At 35.7% G+C, this 19641-nt stretch overlaps 1 protein-coding gene across 2 annotated transcripts in view; it reads right to left on the bottom strand.

Moving 5' to 3' along the window:
* Positions 1–927: 927 nt before the first annotated feature.
* LOC128552149 (uncharacterized) overlaps positions 928–19641 on the bottom strand; it is a 39897-nt gene continuing 21183 nt past the window's right edge. For both annotated transcript variants that reach the window (XR_008368985.1, XM_053533167.1), the window contains exons 2-4: positions 16019–16111; positions 12871–12978; positions 928–6730 (exon numbers count right to left, since the gene is read on the bottom strand). Coding sequence is in view for 1 of the 2 variants with exons in the window: in XM_053533167.1 (XP_053389142.1) it covers positions 6654–6730; positions 12871–12978; positions 16019–16111 (278 nt within the window). In the remaining variant the exon portion in view is untranslated. The remainder of the gene's footprint in view (positions 6731–12870; positions 12979–16018; positions 16112–19641) is intronic.

Below are 19641 nucleotides of genomic sequence, written 5' to 3'. Positions count from 1 at the left end.
GAAACTGTCATCCAATTATAAATCGATGAATTTCTTAAAGAAATATTTCAGTTATTTATTTACAGAATAAATGACATTAAGACCATCTCCTCATATTTCTGTAAATAATATGTCAGGATTTGGTGAACCTGCTTGTTATCGCTGTGTGTAGGAAACCTCGAATGACCTAAAAGCCCACACTATTTCATGAAAACTTTAAATTTAAACCAAAAGTTAACAAAAATAAGAAAAGAACCATAAAGTACCAAAAAGAAAAAGATAATAATTATGTTTTGGTCTAGTGACCTAGATTTTGAGATAACCGGTTTCAAAATAGGCCTAGTTGGACCTACTGACCTAATTTTTGACAAAGTGAGCTAGATGACAAATTTTAAAACTGATCTAGGTTTTATAAAGACAAAAGCATTTTGGCCAGGTGTTTGATGCAGATCAGGTAAAAAGTGGCATCTAGAAGGTTACGAATATTTTTAAATGATATGACCTTTTGACCTAGTTTTCTACCACAGATGACCCAATTTAAACTTACTAATTTAATCAAGAAAAACAATCTGACTGAAAAGATCACTTTTTACCTACCCAGATAGTAACAATAATAACAAGAGAATGAAGTATTGCCATGCAATACAAAGTCCCCTACTGGAAGGCACCTAATTAGGCATCTACTGCAGTATAACATAATGAACTGATATCTGTCAATGATGTATAAACCATATTTTACTATATATACAATATAATATAACAAAGCACTTGGATTAAAATTTGCATATATAAAAACGTACAGTTGTTTTCATTTGGAATTTTGTTTTGGCCGATTATACAAAAAGTAATCATAAAAGTTATTTATAGTAACAACAAAGTGAAATTAACCCTAAAAAAACCACAAACAACCCCCCCCCCAACCCCCCCCCAAAAAAAAACCCCAAAACAATTCTATAAAATATAAGTCCACAAGAAACTCTTAACCAGGTAGGGATAGACCAAAATACACCTACCAATTGGATGTATCATGCATGTTGTACCACAGAAAAGTGGTCTCAATTTTTCCCTACGACCAGTAATAAAAAAGTTACAATATATTCTATTTATAGTAACAACAAAGGGATATAATTCTAAAACAAGTGTGCCGCATAGTGGTGAACATTTGTGCCAAGTTACATCAAAATCCCTCCATGTATGAAGAAGAAATGCTCCGGACAAAGTCAATCTTGAATTTGACCTTTAACCTCTAATTATGACCTTGACTTTAGACCTAGGGACCTGGTTCTGGCGCGCGGCAATTCGTCTCATGGTGGTCAACATTTGTGCCAAGTTACATTAAAATCCCTTTATGCATTAAGAAGAAATGCTCCAGACAAAGTCATTCTTGAATTTGACCTTTGACTTCTAAGTATGACCTTGACCTTAGACCTAGAGCTGGGGCTTTGCGCACAACATGTTGTCTCATCCAGGGAAATGTTTGTGCCAACTGATATTTAAATCCTGTTTTGCATGACAAAGTTATAGACCGGACAGGAAAAAAATCCTATTGACCTTTGATCTCAGTGTGACCTTGACCTTTAAGCTAGGGTTCTGGGTGTTGCACACGACACGTCGACTCACCATGGGGAACATTTATGCCAAGTAATATTGTAATCCCTTGATGGATGACAGAGTTCTGGACCGGACAGGAAAAAAAACCTATTGACCTTTGGCCTCCAATTGTAACCTTGACCTTTGAGCTAGGGGTGTGGATTTTGCGCATGACATGTTGCATCATCATGGGGGGGGGGGGCGCATTTGTGCCAAGTAATATCAAAATCCCTTCATGGATGGCAGAGTTATGGACCGGACAGGAAAAAAGCCCTATTGACATTTGACCCCCAATTGTGACCTTGACCTTTGAACAAGGGCTCCGGGATTTGTGCAAGACATGTTGTCTCATCACGGGGAACATCTGTGCTAAGTAATATTGAAATCCCTTAATGAATGACAGAGTTATGGACCGGACAGGAAACAGACCCTATTCATGCCATGTTAACATTTGACTGCTAAGTGTGACCTTGACCTTTGAGCTAGGGGTCTGAAAGTTGTGCATGACACATCATCTTATTATGAGGTACAACTGTGCCAATTGATATTAAAATCCCTTCATAGATGGGAGAGTTATGGACCGGACAGGAAAAAAGCCCTGTTGTCCTTTGACCTCAAATTGTGACCTTGATCTTTGAGCTAGGGGCGCGGGTTTTACGCATGACATGTTGTCTCATCATGGGGAACATTTGTGCCAAGTAATATTAAAATCCCTTCATGGATGAAAGAGATATAGACCAGACACGAAACAGACCCTGTTCATGCCATGTTAACATTTGACTGCTAAGTGTGACCTTGACCTTTGAGCTAGGGGTATCAAAGTTGTGCATGACACATCATCTTATTATGAGGTACAATTGTGCCAAGTGATATTAAAATCCCTTCGTGGAAGAGAGAGTTATGGACCGGACAGGAAAAAAGCCATGTTGACCTTTGACCTCCAATTGTGACCTTGACCTTCAAGCTAGGGGTCCGGGTTTTGCGCACGACACGTCGTCTCATCATGGGGAACATTTGTGCCAAGTAATATTAAAATCCCTTTATGGATAAAAGTTATGGATCGGACAGGAAATTGCGGACGGACGGAATGAAGGAATGACAGAATGACGGAATGATGGAAAAGCGCATTCCTATAGTCCCCGAAACTGGTTTTCAACCAGTAGGGGACTAACAAGTTTTTCAATGATTTGGCCAAGTGACATAGTTTTGACCCTAATGACCAAAAAATAAACTTACGGTACTAACTTCAAAACGAAAATCATTCTGACTATGTTTCATAAAGATAAGGCACAAATTACGCTCCCTTAAGAGTGTTTATAAAGTTTTTCTATGATCTGACCAAGTGAACTACTTTTTTTACCCGAGATAATAAAATTTAAAAGTTACCTAAATGTCATTTAGTTTGAGCACAAACAAATACAAGTACTGAATCCTGTAATAAGCTACTAAGAGAAGGAAAGGACAGGTAGAAGAAGATGTGATGTTGTTAACTTACGCTGCTTTTATAGAATCCCTAAAATAATAAAACTTCAATTTTTCATTAACTGTTGTTATAATGAGAAGTACTAATCATGGGGCACAAACTTTCATTTTTTGACTAAGTAAAGGGCCATAACTGTGGTCTTGCAGTGCCATATTGGTCTTGCAAAGTGATAAAAGAAAAATAATTCAAAAGAAATTGAGGTGCATAAATTAACATGCTGGATAATATTCCTACATGTTTTCGTGACTCTAGGAGCAATTTTCAAGGTATACTGCAACATAAACTTTTCAGCCTATATATGTAGTTTTCACTAAGTCAAGAACCTTAACTTCAGTCTGGTTAAGTGAAATCCAAAACAAAACACCAGGTGCGCAACTAAACATGTTATAATTATTGCAATCTCCTAATGTTTTATTACTACTCTAATTTAAATACATTTTAAGATACATGCGACACAAACTTATATTCCATATTATGACATACGTAACTCAGTTTTGAACATAAACTTATCAGTCCATCAAAGTTTTATTAAAAGGTCCTGTACAAGATGTGACCTCTAGAGTATTAACAATGTTTTTAAATTATTTGTCACAATCGGGCTTGGCAGTGGTAACTCCTGTAAAGTCTGGTGGAATTCAAACCAATGGTATAGGAGAAGTGGTACAAATAAAAGACTTTGGCCAACCAAGGGTCATGATTTCGCTGCAAATAATTTAATAATATGCACAACTTTGCTTCACAAAGTGAGGGTGGATAAAATCCAGCCTAACTATATAAAGAAAGTAGATTTAACACTGTAAAATATGACAAACCAAGGGCCATAACTCTGCTGAAGATCACTGAACTGGAACATGTTGGTAATATACATGATAGGACTTGGCACAGATTATTCTTGTAAGGTTTGGCGAAAATCAGCTCAATGGTGGAAGAAAAGTTGCCAAAATATCATAAAATTTGACAAAAAGGACCAAAACTCCCCAGAAAATCACTGAATAAGAACAAGTTTATAAAATGCATAAAAAAATTATAACACCGATCACTCCTATTAGGTTTGATGGAGATCTGCCCTACTATATAAGAGAAGTGGCTACTGGTACTGATGATAAACCCGAACAGAAAATGAGAGTTTTTACCTGTAACTTTTTTATTTCTGCAATTTGTAATCAATGGTTGGTATCAAAATAAAGCTTAACATTTGCTGAAAACTTTGCATAATTTAAATTTATATTTAGTTAGCAAACTCACACGAAGTGAGGCCCTGAAAGGGGTTAGTAAATTGGGGACTGAAAGCAGGTTGACTGATGATAAATTCGAACACTTTGTCGTTTACAAAATTTTCTTTGTAGTATTATATTGAAACTTTTCCAAAAAGCTGCAAGAATCATTCCTGATTAAGTAATAAAAAGTTACCCAATGTCAGGCCTTCATGTGGCGACAGTGAGCATGCGCAAAAAACACCCTCTTCCCCAGTAATTTTGGATAAAACATTTTATACAGATAAATGTAAGTCATTCATTTATACAGAATATTTACCAATTTTGTTTTTATTTACACCAGTTGGTGTTGTAAATGGAAATTATTAGATGGTGTGTTCAATTTTTTAAATAACCGATTGCAATCAAATATTTCCAAGGTGGTCGACTTTATCATCTATCCGGGTTTATCATCAGTACCAGTAAAACATATCATTTGACGAATCATGGGCTATAATTCTGCTGAAGGAACACTAAACCCAGGAACATGTCGACGAAATGCACAACTAGGCTTAGGATCATTTTTTAAAAGTCTGCTGTAATTTCTCCTTGTGGTATCGCAACAGTTGCCTAGACAAGGTAAAAGGTGACAAGTTATAACTTCACTGAAAGTCACTAAACTGGAACATGTACATGCAAAATATGCACAATAAGGCTTGGTACTGATAACTCCTGTGAGGTTTTGGTGGAATTCTGCCCAATAGTAAAAGAGAAGTGGCTGAAACATCATAAAATTCAATAGATCATAGTGAAATTCAGCCAACTTGTATACAAGTAAACACTAAAAATGACAAATCAAGAGCAATAACTTTGCTGAAAATTACTGAAGCAGGGGCACTGATCACTCCAGTAAGGTTTTGAGGAAATTCGCACTATTATGTAACAAGTGGCTAAAGCATCATAAAACTTGACAAATCAAGGGCTGTAACTCTGTTGACAAACAATAAACTGGAACATGCAGATGATATGCACAACTAGGCATAGCAATGATCACTTCTGTGAAGTTTGCTGTAATTTCTCCTGGTTGTAGCGAAGTTGCCCAGACAAGGCAAAAATACAACAAGTCAAGGGCCAAAACTCCACTGAAAATCAATGAACCTGAACATGATGACGATATGCACTATGAGGCTTGTTACTGATAACTTCTTAAAGTTTAATGGAATTCCACCCGATAATAAAAGAGAAATGACCGAAACATATTGAATTTAATAAATCAAGGGCGATAACCTCGCTAAAAATCATTCAATTCTGAGACACGCACAATAAGGCTTGGCAATGATCACGCCTGTGAAGTTAAGTGTAAATCTATCAACTGGTGTCAAAGGAGTTGCGTGGACAAACTTGCTCTGGCAGCCTAAGTGTAGTCTAGCTGACCAATTTGAGCAAATCCGAGTACGATCCACACAATGTTGCTACACAAATTTGGGGAAGATCCATTTAAAAAGTCATCTGAATGGCTATTTTTATTTTTAACTCCAAGTCCCCAAGTGATATAAAGGAGCATAAACACATTTGAGAAAGTCAATAAAAAGACGCTAATCACAACATCTTTCTTAATAGGACCAAGTGAAACCATTTGAATAAAATTTTGAAAGCACTTTTCAAGGATTCTACAAACCATGTTTGGTGAAATACATGAAGCTAAGTTCATGAGAAGAAGACGTTCAAAGCTTTTTCTAGTTTTGCTCTCTTGGCCCCTAAGGGCAAACTGGAAGTTCCAGGAACCACTGGAAGATATTTCTCATTATGGAAAACATTTGTGCCCAATAATATTCAAATCCCTTAATGGATAACAGAGTTATTGATTGGACAAGAAAAAGTCTCTCTTGACATTTGACTTGACTTTTGAGCTAGGGGTCTGTGTATTTTGCATGACGACTGACCATTTAAACACCATGTCAATTTGACCTACAAGCGTGACCTTGCCCTTTAAGCTAAGAATATGACACATCATCTTATTACGGGGAACATATGTAACCAAGTAATATTAAAATCCCTTCATGGACTGTTGCGTTACAAACTGAACAAGAAAAAAAAACCCGTTGACCACTGAGCTAGGAGTTTCAATTTGTGCATGACATGTCGCCTAATTATTGGGAACATTTGTCCTTGACAGATGACAGTTATGGACAAAAATAGGAAAGACAAAAAAATGCATCCTGTAGTACCGAAACTGGTTTTCAACCAGTAAGGGACTAATAATGTTCTTATAAGATTTTGGTTTTATTAATTAATTACACATGACACTTTATCCAGTGATACTTTTGACAGTTACAATAAGTGAAGATAGACATATAAGGTTTTTAATTCATGCACCAATACCATGTGCTATATCAAAATAATGTCAATCATTTTCGAACTATTCTCCTTGCTCTAATACGGCCAAGAGCACGCATAAGCTTGTCAACAGTAATTATCCCACCAGCTGAAAAAAGAAAATAGTAACATAATGTTCAGGATTATGAAAATGAAAAAAAAAAATACACAAGTCTTGAAAGAATATCAACTAATACCTCTTATCCCTTACCCGTTAATTAATGACCAAACCAAACATCAGCAAAATCAGCCTTGGAATTTTGACCAAAAGGATTGATATATTATACAAGTTTTCATATTGAAAAAAAAAAAGGAACAACTCTAGCTCAAATATCTTTAAAACACTGATAAAATTTCAAAACAAGTGTCCTGATAATAAGAAATTGGCCAAACAATCATGTATTCAGGAATGAGGTTTTAATTCAAGCTTATAGGTTACTCATCAATCCTACTACATTAATATATGTTTGTATGTAATGCATATTTGGAAATAAATATTGTTTAAACCAAACAACCATGCATCTAGGGGATATAAAATAAATTTAGTCAAAATATGCGTTTGTTTGTGGTGTTAAAAATGTCTAAGTAAATAGATCCTAACTGTTTTTCACTTTTATGACTTGCTTTTGCTTGTAAAAAGGGCACTTTTTTACTTGTGGAAAGTATTTTGTATAACATAAGAGCCAGGTTGGACATGGCAAATCCCCTAACACTTCCCCACTTAGCCAATAAATTTCTTGTAAATGGTGGCAAAAAGGAAATATTTTGATTATTAATCATATGCTAAGATGAGGAAGTGGGTTATCAAGAGCTACTTTGTTCAATACATACACAATGTAGTTCCTTAAATGTTCTTTACCACACGTGTGATATTTAAATAAATTCCTTTCAAAAGTTTCTAGTAAATCTACATAAGAAAAGGAGCTCAAAAATCAAGCAAAGTAGAGTTACTGTCTTTGTACACAGCACTTTCCCTAAATGTCCTCTGTCATTGTGTGAAACTGGATTTCTCCTTGATGTCTTTGAGAAGATTTTCAAAGCTTTCCAAAGTTTCCATATAGGCATTTACAAAAAACTACACATGCTCAGTTTAGTTGCAAAGACAATCAGAATTTTACAGGGATGACCTACTTTCCAAAGAATGTGAAAGACAACCATCAAATGAAACTTTCTGTGAAGTTTGGCTGAAATTGATTTTGTTGTCTGAGCCAAGTTCTTCAAAGAAATTGTGGACAAAGGATTCAATGATCCTAAAGACTAGGCAGGAGCACTTATCTCAATCTCTTTTGTCATTGTGTCAAGTTTCAACAAAATCACTTTAACAGTTTTTGATTTATGATCTTGGCATAGGTGCCGTATTTAGTACATCAAAAGAGGAGATAATTAAAAAAAGTATGCAAAATATAGTTATGGTTCTTGTCCATTGAACTACCTCTCATTAACTTCTATCACTGTGTGAAGTTTATGCTATAGACAAATGTCATGAGTAAACTACAGCTATCACTAAAGGTGATGCATGTACCCCCACACGCACTGAGACAGTACATTGCAATTAGACGCACACAAGATTGCATAATTATGTGCACAGTATGTATAAAGAATCTCTGTATATAGTATACAAAAAACAAAGTCCCATCCACAACTCTGCAGAATATTTATCTAAAAGAACGTAACATGCTTATTGCACAACTAGGGTTGGTACTGATCACTTATATGAAGTTTCATTAAATTGTGTGCAAGGGTTCAGAAGATTAGGCGTGTACGAGATTGCATATGCAGACTGTATGTATATAGAATGTCAACAAAAAAACAAAGTCCCATAACAGTGCAGAATTTTTTCTGATAGAACCTAAAATGCACCATGTACAACTAGGATTACTACTGATCACTTGTGTTAAGTTTCATTAAATTTTGTGCATGGGCTCAGGAGATTAGGCGTGCACAAGATCTATGTATATAGAATAGTAACAAAAATGTAAGTCCCATTACTCTGCAATTTTTTTTCTGAAAGAACCTAACATGCACCATGCACAACTACTGTTGTTACTGATCACTTGTGTGAAGTTTCATTAAACTGTGTCAAGGGGATGAGGAGAGTTGGTGCGCACAAGATTATATCTATGTATTTAGTACAGTAACAAACAAGAGCTGTCATTACTGGTGATAAATGCCCCCGAAGCCTGCCCAAGAATGCTACAGTTGTATGCGCAAAAATCACACATCATTTCTTGACCTTGACCTTGACCTAAGAGGCCCGGGTCATAAGCATGACATACCTCAATATGGTTAACATTTGTGTCAAATTATTTTCAAATCCCTTGATAAATGGCAGAGTTATGGACCAGACAAGAAACACCTTGACCATGGAGCTAGGGGTCTGGGTCTTGTGCATTCATGCCAAGTTATTTCAAAATCCCTTTATGGATGGAAGAGTTACAGCCCGGACAAGAACTTACCGGATGCACGCACGTATTTACGGACAGTGCGATTTTAATATGCCCACCTTCGGGGGCATAAAAACAAAGTCTGGTAACTCTGAAAATTTACATACAAAAACTTAACCAAAAAGGTCAAAAAAGGGGCATAATTTTGTTAAATGGCAAAGTAGAGTTACAGAACCTGTGCACTGCATGTCAGATCATGTCAGTAAACAAGTGTGTGAAGTTTCAATCTATTCCCATAAGTGGGTACTGAGATACCAGCTTACATACAAAAACTTAACCATAGAGTTATGAAACATGTGCAATATAACCAGCTAAGTCGAAAAAGGGGCATAATTTTGTAAAACAAGAGCAGTCCGTTAGACAGCGCGCTCGACTTTTCTCAGTGCTTGACTCTCAATTAGAGCTTTGCCAGTAAAAAAAAATCCAAGTTAAAAAGGGACATAATTCTGTCAAAATTAAAATCAGAGTTATGGGAATTGTGTCTTCTGGTGTAGACTTTGATAGAAAATAACTATTTTGAGTTTCAAGTCAAAAGCTTTAATAGTAACAGAGATATTTGACTTTATCAAATTTTTAAAAAAAATATTCTAAGTTAAAAAGGGGCATAATTATGTCAAAATTCAAATCAGAGTTATGGGAATTGTGTCTCCTGTTGTAGACTTTCATAGTAAATAACTATTCTGAGTTTCAAGTCAAAAGCTTTATTAGTAACAGAGATATTTGACTTTATCAAAAATTTTAACAAAAAATTCTAAGTTAAAAAGGGGCATAATTCTGTCAAAATTCAAACCAGAGTTAAGGGGATTGTTTCTTCTGATGTAGACTTTGATGGTTAATAAGTATTTTAAGTTTCAAGTCAAAAGCTTTGATAGTAACAGAGATATTTGACTTTATCAAACATTTTAACAAAAAATTCTAAGTTAAAAAGGGGCATAATTCTGTCAAAATTCAATCAGAGTTAATGAGATTGTTTCTCCTGGTGTAGATTTTGATGGTAAATAAGTATTTTAAGTTTCAAGTCAATAGCTTTGACAGTAACAGAGATATTTGACTTTATAAAAAACTTTAACCAAAAATTATAAGTTACAAAGGGGCATAATTCTGTCAAAATTCAAATCAGAGTTATGGGGATTCTTTCTCCTGGTGTAGACTTTGATAGTAAATATCTATTTTAAGTTTCAAGTCAATAGCTATGATAGTAACAGAGATATTTGACTTTATCAAAAACTTTAACCAACGGCGACGCCGACGCCGACGCCGGGGCGAGTGCAATAGCTCTAGCACATTTTCTTCGAAAAGTCGAGCTAAAAATCAAAATAGAGTTATGAAACCTGTGCAATATAAGTCATTTTATTACAGTGAATAAGTGTGTGAATTTTCAATCCATTCCGACAAGTGGTTACTGAAATACAAGCTTACATATAAAAACCTAACCAAATCGGGACGCGGACGCGGAGGCATGGGTGGGTCCAATAGTTCTACCTATTCTTTGAATAGTCAAGCTAAAAATGTTACGAATGGATGAACATTCCAATGGACAGACGCAGACAAGCACCATATCCTCCTTTCAATTTAGGGGAGAGGGAGCAGGGAAATGACCTTTTGCACAATAAATACTTTTAGGTGTGCAACTTAGTAATCTAAGTAGGAAAAAAGACGAGATCAGCCAATGCTGAATTTAAATTACTGCAGAATTTGGTTCAATGTTTGGCAGTCAGTGCAGCACCACCTTCTGAATAAATAAAAGTTCTTTTGGTACCTGGAATACTTCTAACCCAGTATTTATAATCAACTGACATTGAGAGGACTTGCGTATCTCATTCTGATCATAATTTCAAGAGAAGATATACAAGAGTCATGATGACCCTGTATGGCTCACATGTTAAACTTGGCCTTGGAATCATCAATATAAACATTCTGACCAAGTTTCATGAATATAGAGTTATAAATGCAGCCTTTACAGTGTGAACAAGCTTTTCCTTTGATATGAGTGTTGCCATAGTTTTTGACCCCACATGACCCAGTTTGGAATCTTGCTTAGGAATCACAAGACAAACATTCTTACAAAGTCTCATGAACATAGGGTCATAAATGTGGCCTCTACAGTGTTATCTAGCTTTTCCTTTGATTTGACCGGGTGACCTGGTTTTTGACCCAGTTTGAATCTTGGCATAGGAATCATCAATATAAACATTCTGACCAGGTTTCATGAAGATATGGTCATAAATGTGGCCTCTAGGGTGTTAACAAGCTCTTCCTCTGATTTGACCTGGTGACCTAGTTTCTAAACACACGTAATCCAGTTTCGAACTTGGCCTAGAGATTGTCAGAACAAACATTCTGTGCAAGTTTGTATCAAATCAAAGCATAAATGAAACCACTATACGGCTAAAAGGGCCAAAATAGAAAATTTTGCCACATCCAGGGGCAGTAACTCTAGAACCATGATGGAATCTAGCCGGTAATAGAAAAGAACCGAGGTCTTATTGTCACAAAAGTTGCGTGTAAATGTGGTTAAAATCAAATGTAAAATGTCACTTCTATCGTGTTCATAAGGTAAAAATCAACAAATTTTAGCTTTTACAGGGACCAATTAGGGGCCGTAACTCCGGAACTTATAATTGGATCAAACGGATTCATCATGGAATCCAAGAGCCAATAGCCAAAATAGCAAATTTTGGATCGTTTTGGGCCATAACTCTGGAACCCATGATGGGAATGGGCCAGTTTTCGAAAGGAACCAAGATATTATGCCAATACAAGCTGTGTACAAGTTTGATTGCAAAATGTTGTCTCTTCCGTGTTCACAAGAAATTGTGGATGAACGGACGAACGACAGACAACAGACGAAGTGTGATCACAAAATCTCACCTTGTCACTACATGACAGGTGAGCTAAAAACAGAATAAAATAAACTAGAGCTATCACCAAATGTGATTCATACCCCCACCAAAAGCATTGTTTGAAAATTTTTTTTTATTTTTTTGTTGGATTTAACGTCGCATCGACACATGATAGGTCATATGGCGACTTTCCAGCTTTAATGGTGGAGGAAAACCCTAGATGCCTCTCCGTGCATAATTTCATCATGAGCAAGCACCTGGGTAGAACCATTGACCTTCCGTAAGCCAGCTGTATGGCTTCCTCACATGAAGAATTCGACGCCCCGAGTGAGGCTCGAAACCACATCGATGAGGGGCAAGTGATTTGAAGTCAGCGACCTTAACCACTCGGCCACAGAGGCCCCTTGTTGAAAAAGGTAACATTTGAAATTAATGACTCCAATGTTGGATGAATATTGCACAATAGCTTGAGTCTGTGCTAAAAAATATCAAATAATAAGAGAGGTACAGATAAAGTGTATCAAAACACTATACAAGTATAATTCTAAGCAAAAAGGGGGCATAATTCATGAAATATTGGTGCAAGAGTTATGCACCTTGTGTCATATAATGTGGGTGATGATGCGGAACAACTACTTCAAGTTTGAATCAAATGCATTTCGTAATAACTGAGATATAGTGAAAATGCATCAAAATAAACTTTAAATTCTAAGTAAAAGGGGGCATAATTAATGAAAAAATTAGTGTCAGAGTTATGTACTTTGTGTCACATGATGTGGGTGGTAAGGTGGAACATCTATTTTAAGTTTGAATCAAATCCATTTAGTAATAACTGAGATATAGATTTAGGGGCGTGACGGGATGTGGCGTGACGTGACGGGACAAAACTGACTCCTATATAGCCTCCCCTCACCCCTCCCCAAACATGTCTGGTGGGGGTATAAAAATGTAGATATCTGAACCTTTCAAAATGGCTTCCACCACAGAGGCCACATCTGTCCTCTTGTAGCCTTTCGAAAGAACCGTTCTCACTTCATCTGATTCAAGAGGGTCATTGACCAACTTCTTGTCTGAAATATTTAGTATAAGGCATAATATTTGTATTGTTATTCACTTTAAGGAATGGTAGTTCCAAAATTAGACAGTTCAAAAATAGGTATCACAATTAGTACACACTTTTCATATTAATATGTAGAAGATTTCTTTGACTACTCATATTATTGTTGAAGTATTACATATTTAAGCATTTCAGGGAACTCTGCAAAGATTTATATGATGTAAAACCCTAACTTTTTCCTATATTCACTAATGTTTCCTTTTCATGAAAATATATACTCATGAAAGCATTACTACTATCATAATTAGCACTGCGTGTCTCATAAATTGGTCTTGTATTGCCCATATTCAACCTTCTGCAAACAGTTCTAATTCTAAACGTAGCAAAATTTTAACCTAGTGAAATATCTAACTATACAATAACTGCAGTAAGCACATCTTATGCAATTTATATGGCTTCAAGCAGAATACAGTATCAGTCTACAAGCCTGATATATTCCAAGTTGTATCAGGCTGGTAGATTTACATTATAATTTTTCATTCTTTTCATAAAACTTTACAAAACTGAAATACCTTCATACAACTTTGCTCTGTTCCTTATAATACGCTTCTTGATAAAAAAGATGAAAAATACGTAACTTTTCACTACATAATAGAACTAAACTGGAACTCTATATTGTTATTCACCTTTAAAATATCATAACATAAATTCTCTTTGATGGACATCAATTCCCTCTGCCTTGTTTTATTTTATTTAATTGGCTACCCCGACCCCACTCCTACCACTAATTGTGTTAAACAAGAGTGCCAGAATGTCACAATAAAAGCCCGTCATAGCAAATTGCTTTACACTAGCACCTGTATTTGCAAATGGAATTTTAATTCTGTGGTTGTGTAGTTTTACTGAAATTATTGTAATTCTTTTGTTTTTCTAAGTCCACAAAAAACCCTCCTTACCAGGCAGAGATACCTTAAAATATACCTAAAATTTGAAAGTGACATCAATGTTGTACCACAGAAAAGTGGTCTTCATTTTTCACTAGAGTCAATTATAAACAAGAGCTGTCACAGGAGACAGCGCGCTCGACTATTTCGATGCTGGATAGTGAAACTGGGCACATCTGAGGAAACTGGAGCTGTCACTGGAGAGTTTAATTACTCCAATGATGGATGAAGATAATGCACAATAGCTTGAGTCTGTGTCAAATATACCAAGTAATAAGACAGGTAAATATAAAGTGTATCAAAACATTATATAACTATAATTCTAAACAAAAAGGGGGCATAATTCATAAAATATTGGTGCAGGAGTTATGCACCTTGTGTCATATGATGAGGATGATGATGTGAAATAAGTACTTCAAGTATGAATCAAATCTATTCAGTAATTAACTGAGATATAGTGAAAATAAATTAAAATTAACCTTAAATTCTAAGTAAAAGGGGGAATAATTCATGAAACATTGGTGTTAGAGTTATGAACCATGTATCATATGATGTGGGTGATGATGTTGAACAACTATTCAAGTATGAATCAAATCCATTCAGTAATTACAGAGATAGCGTAAAAGTGAATCAAAACTTTAACCTGAAATTCTAAGTAAAAAGGGGGAATAATTCATGAAACATTGGTGCTAGAGTTATGCACCATGTGTCATATGATGTGTGTGATCATGATGAATAACTAATTCAAGTATGAATCAAATACATTCAGTAATAACAGAGATAGAGTGAAAGTACATCAAAACTTTAACCTTAAATTCTAAGTAAAAAAGGGAAATAATTCATTAAAAATTTGTGCCAGAATTATGCACCTTGTGTCATATAATGTGGGTGATGATGTTGAATTATTATTTTAAGTTTGAATCAAATCCATCCAGTAATAACAGCGAGAGTGAAAATGCATCAAAACTTTAACCTGAAAATCTAAGTGAAAAGGGGGGATAAATCATGAAATATTGGTGCAAAAGTTATGACCCTTATGTCAGATGATGTGGGTGATGATGAGGAATAACTATTTTAAGTTTGAGTCAAATCCATCAAGTAATTACTGAGATATGATGAAAAAAGAGAAAGTGTAAAAAAAACTTTAACCAAGGTGGGGATGCGGAAAGACGCCGACACCGGGTCGAGTAGGATAGCTCTCCTTATACTTCGTATAGTCGAGCTAAAATGTACAATATAAGTTATTTATAGTAACAACTAAGGGAAATTAATATTAAAAAAAAAAAAAAAAAAAAAAATCTAATTCCACACAAAAATCCTTACCAGGTAGAGATAGTTCAAAATACACCTCAAAATTGGATGTAACATGCATGTTGTACTACAGAAAAGTGGTGTCGATTTTCCCCTACAACTAGTAATGAAGAAGTTACAATATAAGCTATTTATAGTAACAACAAAGGGAAGTAATTCTAAAGAAGGGACCTGCGCATAACACTCCGTCTCATGGTGGTGAACATTTGTGCCAGGTTATATCAAAATCCCTCTATGCATGAAGAAGAAATGCTCTGGACAAAGTCATTCTTGTATCTGACATTTGGCCTCTAAGTGTGACCTTGACCTTAGACCTAGAAACCTGGTTCTTGCACATGACACTCCGTCTCATGATGGTGAACATTTGTGCCAAGTTATATCAAAATCCCTCCATGCATGAAGAAGAAATGCTCCGGACAAAGTGTTCATTCTTTTATCCTTTGACCTCTAAGTGTGACCTTGACCTTAGGCCTAGGGACCTGGTTCTTGCGCATGACACTCCGTCTCATGATGGTGAATATTTGTGCCAACCTACATCAAAATCCCTCCTTGCACGAAGAAGATATGCTCCGCACAAAGTCTGTGGACGCCGCCCGCCCGCCCGCCTGCCCAACCGCCCTCCAGGGGCGTTCCCATAATACGTCCCGTTTTTCAAACGCTTGCCATTCTATTTTTTTTTCAACACCCACCTACTAACCATTTTTAAGGGAAGAGCATTAACTCTGAGAACATAATCATAATGTATGCTGAAATATGTAGACCATTGTAACATTAAAACATTTCGTATATCACACAAACCTATAGGTGCTGCTGTTGATGAGCTTGGGCCTTGACACTTGTGCATAAACAGACCTGCAGCGTGCCCTTCACCATTTGTTTCACTGTGGTTTTCTTTAATTATACAAAATAATGTAATTATCACAATCTGTTTATATATATAACGTATGAAAATTTGCTGTGTTTTCACATCGGCATGACAACCCAGTTATAGTAGCACTTTTAATAACTGCCAGTACTGCTTCCTAAACAGATGGGAATATCATTCAAATCAGACAAACAAGACTATGATGTTATGATAAGTGACAGATAACTGAAGCTGTCTCCATTAATTACTTGGCAACTTTTTCCCGTGCCAATGATCTATACCTACTATTGCAACCGGATGGGGACTATGGCTCTATTTGACGTCGCGGGAGTGAAATAAAGCCATTGCATAAATTTGATAATACACTAGTGTAATAAAGCTTTGACGTTGACGTCGTTTAAAGTATCAGAGACGTTGGTCAAATTAACTTGTTTATAATAGTTTATGAAAGTAGAATTTTTTATGTCTTGGCTGGAAAAGCTTACATGTGATAAAAAGAATATTACATTTGTGACTTTCCACATCGAATTTATTAAACTCATTGAATAAAATTGATAAAATGCTCGGCAGAGCCGCACATTTTATTATTTTATTCAATTCCTTTAATCAATTCAATATGAAAAGACACTCATGTAATATCCTCTATATAACAAATATTCTAACACGACCAGCAAATAACCTACATACACACAGAAGAAAATCAATCCACGGTTATTTTGCGATAACCCATGCACGTGCAAACGATTGTTTTGGCTGTTCCATATACCGCCAAACCCATGCATGCAATTCATTTTATGAATGAAAGTCACATGACGTTTGTAAATACTAGCGTAACAAGAGGGTCATGAAGGCCCTGTATCGCTCACCTGACCTATTGACCTTAAGATCATCAAGATTAACATTCTGACCAAGTATCATTAAGATATGGCATAAATGTGGCCTCTAAAGTCTTAACTAGCTTTTCCTTTGATTTGACCCGGTGACCTAGTTTTTGACCGACATGACCCAGATTTAAACTTGACCTAAAGATCATCAAGTTTAACATTCTGACTAAGTTTCATGAAGATATAGTCATAAATGTGGCCTCTAGAGTGTTAACAAGCCTTTCATTTGATTTGACCTAGTGACCTAGATTTTGACCCAATCTGACCCAGATTTAAACTTGTTCATAGATCATCAAGATTAACATTCTGACCAAGTTTCATTAAGATATGGTCATAAATAAGGCCTCTAAAGTGTTAACTAGCTTTTCCTTTGATTTGACCGGATGACCTAGTTTTTGACCCAACATGACCTAGATTCAAACTTGACCTAAAGATCACCAAGTTTAAAATTCTGACTAAGTTTCGTGAAGATACAGTCATAAACGTAGCCTCTAGAGTGTTAACAAACTTTTCCTTTGATTTGACCTAGTGACCTAGTTTTTAATCCACCTGACCCAGATTTGAACTTGAACCTATAGATCATCAAGATTAACATTTTGACCAAGTTTCATTAAGATATGGTCATAAATGTGGCCTCTACAGTGTACACTATCTTTTCATTTGATTTGACCCGGTGACCTAGTTTTTTATTCTACATGACCCAGATTCAAACTGGACTTTGGGATCATCAAGATTAATATTCTGATCAAGTTTCATGAAGATACGGTTATAAATGTGGCCTTTAGAGTGTTAACAAGCTTTTCCTTTGATTTGTCCTAGTCACCTATTTTTTGACCCAGATTTGAACTTGACCTACAGATCATCAAGATTAACATTCTGACCAAGCTTTATTACGATATGGTCATAAATGTGGCCTCTTAAGTGTTAACTAGCTTTTCCTTTGATTTGACCCGGTGACCTAGTTTTTGACCCAACATGACCCAGATTCAAACTTGACCTAAAGATCATCAAGTTTAACATTCTGACTAAGCTTCATGAAGATACAGTCATAAATGTAGCCTCTAAAGTGTTAATAAGCTTTTCCTTTGATTTGACCTAGTGATCAAGTTTTTGACCCCACCTGACCCAGATTTGAACTTGACCTATAGATCATTAAGATTAACATTTTGACCAAGTTTCATTAAGATATGGTCATAAATGTGGCATCTACAGTGTAAACTAGCTTTTCCTTTGATTTGAACCGGTGACCAAGTTTTTTAATCTACATGACCCAGATTCAAACTGGAACTTGAGATCATCAAGATTAATATTCTGATCAAGTTTCATGAAGATACAGTCATAAATGTGGCCTCTAGAGTGTTAACAAACTTTTCCTTTGATTTGACCTAGTGACCTAGATATTGACCCAATCAGACTCAAATTTGAACCTGACCTATAAATCATCAAGATTAACATTCTGACCAAGTTTCATTACGTTATGGTCATAAATGTGGCCTCTAAAGTGTTAACTAGCTTTTCCTTTGATTTGACCGGATGACCTAGTTTTTGACCCAACATGACCCAGATTCAAACTTGACCTAAAGATCATCAAGTTTAACATTCTGACTAAGTTTCATGAAGATACAGTCATAAATGTAGCCTCTAAAGTGTTAATAAGCTTTTCCTTTGATTTGACCTAGTGACCAAGTTTTTGACCCCACCTGACCCAGATTTGAACTTGACCTATAGATCATTAAGATTAACATTTTTACCAAGTTTCATTAAGATATGGTCATAAATGTGGCATCTACAGTGTAAACTAGCTTTTCCTTTGATTTGAACCGGTGACCAAGTTTTTTAATCTACATGACCCAGATTCAAACTGGAACTTGAGATCATCAAGATTAATATTCTGATCAAGTTTCATGAAGATACAGTCATAAATGTGGCCTCTAGAGTGTTAACAAGCTTTTCCTTTGATTTGACCTAGTGACCTAGATATTGACCCAATCAGACTCAAATTTGAACCTGACCTATAAATCATCAAGATTAACATTTTGACTAAGTTTCATTACGATATAGTTATAAATGTGGCCTCTAAAGTGTTAACTAGCTTTTCCTTTGATTTGACCGGATGACCTAGTTTTTGACCCAACATGACCCAGATTCAAAGTTGACCTAAAGATCATCAAGTTTAACATTCTAACTAAGTTTCATGAAGATACATAGCCTCTAGAGTGTTAATAAGCTTTTCCTTTGATTTGACCTAGTGACCAAGTTTTTGACCCCACCTGACCCAGATTTAAACCTGACCTATAGATCATCAAGATTAACATTTTGACCAAGTTATATTAAGATATAATAATAAATGTGGCCTCTATAGTGTAAACTAGCTTTTCCTTTGATTCGACCCGGTGACCTGGTTTTTTATCCGACATGACCCAGATTCAAACTGGACCTTAAGATCATCAAGATTAATATTCTGATCAAGTTTCATGAAGATACATTCATAAATATGGCCTCTACAGTGTTTACAAGCTTTTCCTTTGATTTGACCTGGTGACCTAGTTTCTGATCCAAGATGACCCAATTTCAAGTTTTTAAACTCAGATAACCCAATATCGAACTCGTCCAAGATTTTATTGAGGATAACACTCTGACCAAGTTTCATTAAGTTCGGGCAAAAATTGTGA

Source organism: Mercenaria mercenaria, unplaced genomic scaffold (assembly GCF_021730395.1).
Source record: "Mercenaria mercenaria strain notata unplaced genomic scaffold, MADL_Memer_1 contig_2083, whole genome shotgun sequence".
Taxonomy (NCBI): Eukaryota; Metazoa; Mollusca; class Bivalvia; order Venerida; family Veneridae; genus Mercenaria; species Mercenaria mercenaria.
The sequence above is the reverse complement of the archived record's forward strand: the minus strand, read 5'-3'. Positions and strand labels throughout refer to the sequence as shown.